Genomic DNA, 6,164 nt, shown 5'->3' on the forward strand with positions numbered 1-6,164 from the left:
CGTTCCTCAGCAGGACGTGGGCCTCCGTGTCACGTGTCAGAACTAAAGTGGCAAGAGTGGACTCCTCGGCAGGTTTGGACACAGCAGGCGGGGTCCAGATGGCAGCTGACAGCTGTGGGGGCACACCTAGTCCCAGGGAGCCCCAGGAGGGAGGCCATGCCTGCATGCATGCCCTGTCCTGGGCCAGGACCGGCTGGGCTGGGCTGGGCCGGGTGCGTCCTCCCACCTGCCAGAGATCCCAGAGACCACCTTCTGGGGAGGACGCCGGGCACGTGGGCAGAAGCCAGGGTGCGCTCAGGCGTCTGGAAGGTGAAGCCTGGACTGCCTTCTCTGGAACCCCCCAACGCAACGCGAGGCCCTTCTTCAGCCCCCTTAGGACTGTCCCCACCCGCCAAGCGTGGATCCTCCCGACCTGGCCTGCCGGTGTGGACAGGGGGCGGGGGCACTGCCGCAGGACCAGAGCCCAGGCTCCTCCCTCCTCGGTTGTGCAGATCTGGACAGGTGGGGGAGGCAACGAGGCCGCGGCCCAAGGCCCATGGAGACCCAGGGCCAGCCACACCTTGCTCTGGAGCTTCTTGGGGCACAGCTAGCCGTCCTGTGAGAGCAGTTTGGGAGGATTTCCTGCAGGCAGACCACACCCCAGACTCAGACTGGGGGCAGGGGAGGCCTGGCACAGAAGGCTTAGAGGCACCAGGTGGGTATGCAGCCATGGCAACCAGAGGGATGGCCAAGCAGGGCCCTCCTCCCCTGCCTGTAGGCACTGGGTCACTGAGGCCAACCAAGAGCAGGTGGGCACTGGTGAGGGCATGCACTGCCGGCCCCAGAGCCAGGCCCTGGCGAAGAGCCTGGGGGCCGCATGGGCCTTGGTTGTGGACACCCGCGGGCACCACGCCCCAGCCAGCGAGGAGCTCAGGACTCACACTGCCTGCCTGAGTGCCTTCCAGCACGTGCAGGCCACACCACTGGACCGCTGCTGCCTGGCAGGAGCTCCTCCGCTCCCAGACCTGGGCCCCAGCCCCTGCTGAGCAGGTGTGCAAGGGCAAACCGGGCTTGAGACATAGCTGCCGTTCGCACAGCGCAGAGTCCATTCCCAGCTGGAGCCTCAGGCTGGTTCCCCTCTGAAATCAGCCTTGCGCCCCCCTTCTGGGGCTGTGGGAGCACCCAGCAGACCTTGCTGGGACTCAGGCCGCTGAAGGCCACATGAAGCGGGGGGTGAGGAAGCTCCTGGGATGAGCAGGACAAGCTGAGAGCTGGGAGGGGTGGTGGCATGGGAGTGCGGGCTCAGAGCTGACCTCATCAGCAGCCTCAGCTCAGTGTGAGCCAGCCTCGCAGGCCACAAACTTTATTAGGTGCCCCAGGGCCCCGGGCCAGCCCACAGATCCTCCCTCCCGGTGCCCACGAGTGTCCTGGTGTCTGGCTTTACTACAAGAGGTTCACCTTGGCCACCACCTGCCTGCAGCCAGTGACGGCGAACTCACGGCCAGCCACCCGATAGTAGCTGAGCTGCTCCGCCAGGTGCTCTGCCTGGGCCTGCTCTGGGAAGAAACCCTCCCCAGCCATCTCCTCCCGGAAGCAGCTGACCACGTCTTGCTTGTCCAGCAGCAGGAAGGGCACTATGGCTGCGCCCTGCCACAGCGGGTGGTAGCGAGCCAGGAGCACCTGCAGGGTGGCGCTCAGCTCCTCCTCCGCCTGCGCCGCGGTGGCCCCGGCTTCACCGGCGCCCGCAGGGCGCAGGGACAGCGCACGAGAAGCGTTCTGCAGCACGAAGCGCGTGACCTCCGCGCCGCCGTTGCTACTAAGGAGCACGTAGATGGCATTGTGGAAGTGGTGAGAGCGCTGAGGCTGTAGGAAGCCCTGCAGCTCGTCCAGCAGCGCTAGCGGCATGAGCTCCACTTCGTCCAGCACCACGAGCGGGGTCTTCTCCTCTGCCTCAGCGCGCGCCACTACGTCGGCCACCCGCCGCGCCAGCTCCTCACGGCACTCCTGCGCCGGGCGTGGCTGTGGACAGTGGTGCCGCACATGGTACTGCAGCACAGGCACGCCGCCCGAGAGCACCGCGCGGAAGTGACGCGCCAGCAGGCGGCCCACGTGGCTCTTGCCCACGCCACTGGGCCCGTGTAGCGCCAGGAGCAGCGGGCGGTTGTGCACATGAGTGGCCAGGTAGTCCCGCAGCAGCGCCACGATGCGCGCCACGGCGGCCGGCTGCCCGAACACAGCGCGCCCCAGCGCCTTCTCCAGCCCGTCGAGGTCATAGCGCTGCGCGTTGTCATCCAGGTTTTCGATGGCGTTGAGCACCTGGAAGCCCACGATGGCCGCGAGCAGCAGCAGGCAGTGCTGGGCGCGGCTCCGCCGCTCTGCGCGCGGCCGGTACTTGCGCGAAGCCTCGGGGTAAAGCACCACGCGGCTGCGCCGGCGCCTCTTGCGCGGCGCCCTCGAGGACAGCTCCGCCGGGCCCTCGAAGGTGAAGAACCGGGGCTGGTCCAGGCCCGCGCGCGGCGCTCCGGAGTTGACTCCTGACTGTGGCGCCGCGGCCCCGCCGTCGGGCCCCGCGCTGGGCAGCAGGAGACGGCGCTTGCGCAGGACGCGCACTCGGCGGCGCAGGCGGAGCGCGGCGCGCACCGGCGCGATCACACAGGAGCGGGAGGCCCGGGGGGTGGCGGCCGGGGGCTCCGGGCTGGGCTGGGGGCTGGGGTGGCCGCGGTCCATGGCGCGGGAGCGGCACTGGGCATGCAAGTCACCCGCCCTGCAACGGGAAGACGGAGGTCTCCAGGCTGCCTCACGGGGCAGACCGGGCCTCATTCCCGGAGCGCTCTTACAGCCGGGAGACCCGCGGGCGTGGCCAGCGCCTGGTCCCGGCCTCAGCCCCACTGACCAGGAAGCTATTCCTCGCGGGGCCCCAAGCAAATCTCTCGGGTCCTCGAAGGGCCGTGAGGAAGTGGCTCCGGGGGGGGGGGGGCCCGCGGGGCAGTGGACGGGGCAAAAAAGCTTCCTGGAGGAGGAGTCAGAGGAGTTGGTGGCCGACAAGGGGCTGCTCAGGGGTGAAGGGTCAAGCTGGACACATAGAACACCTGCACCACCTCCCCACTGCCGTGCTAGCCTGCACGACCCAGGGAGGGGCCTGGGAACAGCAACCCAGCACTTGCGGGAGTTCAGAGACCCACCCAGACACACTCAAGGACACGCGAGTGTGGACGAGTATGGCCCGAGTGAAACAGTTCTGAGGCTGCGCGGGGCCCTGTTCCCAGCACCCCTCGGTCAGCACCAAGCGGGAAGCGAAGGAGAGCCCCAGGCAGGGTGGGCGGGGTGGAAGGAGTCAAGCTTCTGACCGGCGCCTGATCCCTACCTGCAGCTCCACCAGACGCCCCCAGCTCTGGGTTCCCGGTGGACTGGGATCTGATGCTCAGCAGAGGCAGTCTCCCTGGGGGTGGGGTCAGGCGCCTCCTGGGCCAGCTCTGGCCTGGGGGGCAGTGACACCTGCACCTCCCCAGGGAGCTTCTGGGGCAAAGGAAGCTCTGGGAGGTTTCCGTTTCTATGCAAAGGAAGTGAGTCAAGGGGCGCGGCGGGGCGGGGCTTGGGCTGGACAGGCCGGGAGGGGCCGGCAGGCTCCCCGGATCCCCTGGTCAGCAGGCCACCTCTTCTCCCGGGTTTGCAGCTCTCAAGGTTTCTTGGCTCCGTCCAGGGCACCTGGGCCAAGCACCCTTCCTATCCTCGCCCGCGTTTTGTCCCTCTGCCCCTCACACAGAAGGGCTGCCTGTCAACAAGGTGGGGTGTGGAGCATGTGGGGCCAGCTGGGCATCCTCTCCCCTCCTCTTCTAACATCACTTGTCCTCCTCCAAGCCCAGAGCCCCAGGACAGGATGGGGAAAAGACCCCAGGGGTCCCTTTGGGATTGAGAAGCAAATTTAGAAAGAACTTGGGCCAAGGCTAGGAGGCCCCCAGCAGGTGACACCACCAGCTCCACTCCAGTTGCACTCACAGGCCTGCCTGCCTGCCCTCAAGCCCCCCATCCTGGTTAAGAGACCTCCAGACCCCTCTGAAGCACCCAGCACCTCCAAAGGAGGGACAGGACAGACTGGACCTGAGAGGTACACACAGACCTGACCACAGTCCCCAGGCGCCACCTGGAATTTCACCTGCAGCAACCTCTGTGCCCTCCTCGCACCCACTGGGAGGCCAGGCACAGACCAGGTGCCTCTCCAGGGCCAACTGTCTGTCCTTTCTCGAGCCCAACTCGCCCGTGTGGGGAGTGCATGTGCCTGCAGGAGCCCAGCACCGGCTCCATGGCATCCTGGGTGCCAGGGGGCCCCAATTCCTGGCTCAAGGGCTTGGGAGTCACTGGACAGGGACTAGAATGTCCATTATGGCTGCCAGATGGACCCTAAGGGCATAACCTGGATCCTTAGTGCCACCCAGTGACCGCACCAGGCAGCTGGGTCCTCTCCTGGGCTGCTCCTTCTATGGCCAAGCCCCTTCCTCTACCCTCTCCCCTGCCTCCAGACCTCCTCCTGCCTCCCAGCCCAGGACCTGAGGCAGAAGCATCTAGAGGGCCCCAAGTGTCTGCACTCCTGCCCAGCCACCCTGAGCACACCCTCTGCCGGAATGGCTGCTCACGCACCCCAGCTCCCCTGACCTTCCTGCTCCCACTTCAGCAGGGCCTTCCCTCGGCCCAAGGTGTAATCCTCATTTTAGAAAGGAACCTGGAGAGCCGACGGAGCCGTGAAGGTGCTGGGTCACACAGGGCCAGCTATACAGTTCAAGTCCCGGCCTTGGTGGCTTGGAAAGCACGTCGGGTGTGTCCGTGTCTGTGCCCAGCAAACCTCGAGGGTGGAGAAGGGGCTGTGGCGTGGCCGTTGCCCTGGACAGCGCCTTCTCACCTTCCGTCTCCGGTAAGCACACGCACCATTATTGGGGAAAAAAATAGGGCCAGCAGATGGCACTGTAGCCAAGGTGCTGGGTTCTCATGTGACCAGCGGTGTGACTGGATGCCATGCCAGGCGTGTGTGCATGCATGCCCCCAAATCCCAAGAAGGGAATGGGGGAAACGCCAGTCAACCGGTTCAAGTCCTGGACCCAGTGGCTTAAAACACACCGGGAGAGGGACCAGCAGTTGGCGTAATGGCTATGTCGCTCAACTCCCATGTAGTTGACTGCGGTTAGAGACCCGGACCTAGTGGCTTAAACTCAAGCCAGACACGTGTGCGTGCACCCCCAAGATCCCATGAGGAGAGTGGAGAAGGGGCTGTGGTGTGGCCATCCCCCTGGGGGTGATTTTTCACTTCCTTTCTCTCTGTCTCTCTGGCAAGTGCATGTGCTCTATAGCAAAAACCTCTCTTAAAAATAACGAGTGGAGGGACCAGCAGTTAGCATAATGGCTATGTCGCTGGACTCCCATGTAGTCGACCGTGGTTTGCGTCCCGGACCTGGTGGCTTAGAACTCACGCTGGGCGCATGTGCGTGCATGCCCAAGATCCCAAAAGGAGAATGGAGAAGGGGTTGTGGTGTGGCCATCCCCCCTGGGGGGTGATTTCTTGCTTTCTGTCTCTCTGTCTCTTTCTGGCAAGCGCACACACCCTATAGCAAAAAACCTCTCCAAAAGAAACAAACCACAAAGAGAACACAGCAGCCCCAGCAGAGCTCTGGTGGGAGTCCCTGTGGGGCAGTAGTGCCATGCAGGTGAGAAGGCCAGCTGGGGCCCACCAGGCTCCCCACCCACACCCCGTGGCCCATCGCTGCAGCGGGGCTCCTGTCTGGGCAGCCCCGATCCCTGGGCCTACCTGGCACTCACAGCAAGGTGTAGCTGCAGGCACCGTCCTCCCGTCCTGGTGTGCCCCTCCTGCCACTGCCCGTGGGCGCGTTCTGGGTCCTCACCCAGGGCCTCGGGGGCCGCCTGTCTAAATTCCCAGGACTGAGTGGGGCTGTCCAGCCTAGGGCACCTGTAGGGAGCAGCTGAGCTGAGCTGACCACAGTGACCTTTAAGGGGGAGCAGAGCACAGGGCCTGGCGATGCTACACTGCTGGAGGTTAAAGGAAGCTGCCAGAGGCGGCCAGGGGGGGCTTACTCAGCACCACCACGACACCCCGCGGCTGCAGGTGCTAGCAGGAGACATCGGGCTGTACCTTCCGCTGCTCCTGCCATTGCCCTATAGAACAAGCCTGGGGCCCCCCG

General features: G+C 65.2%; 1 protein-coding gene across 2 annotated transcripts; it reads right to left on the reverse strand.

Annotated features, from left to right (window-relative positions):
* Positions 1-1,310: 1,310 nt before the first annotated feature.
* Positions 1,311-5,063, reverse strand: TOR4A (torsin family 4 member A). Of its 2 annotated transcripts, none has more exons than XM_006163305.3 (2): positions 3,344-5,063; positions 1,311-2,743 (listed from the first exon to the last, which is right to left on the reverse strand). In XM_006163305.3, the coding sequence occupies exon 2, from the start codon at positions 2,704-2,706 to the stop codon at positions 1,423-1,425; it is 1,284 nt and encodes a 427-aa protein (XP_006163367.1). In that variant the 5' UTR covers positions 2,707-2,743; positions 3,344-5,063; the 3' UTR covers positions 1,311-1,422. The 2 variants fall into 2 exon arrangements, with proteins under 2 accessions (XP_006163367.1, XP_006163368.1); XM_006163306.2 differs by lacking the exon at positions 3,344-5,063 and adding an exon at positions 2,873-2,949.
* Between the last annotated feature and the right edge of the window lie 1,101 nt (positions 5,064-6,164).

The sequence above is a fragment of the Tupaia chinensis genome, unplaced genomic scaffold (genome assembly GCF_000334495.1).
Source record: "Tupaia chinensis unplaced genomic scaffold, TupChi_1.0 Scaffold142100_1, whole genome shotgun sequence".
Lineage (NCBI taxonomy): Eukaryota > Metazoa > Chordata > Mammalia > Scandentia > Tupaiidae > Tupaia > Tupaia belangeri.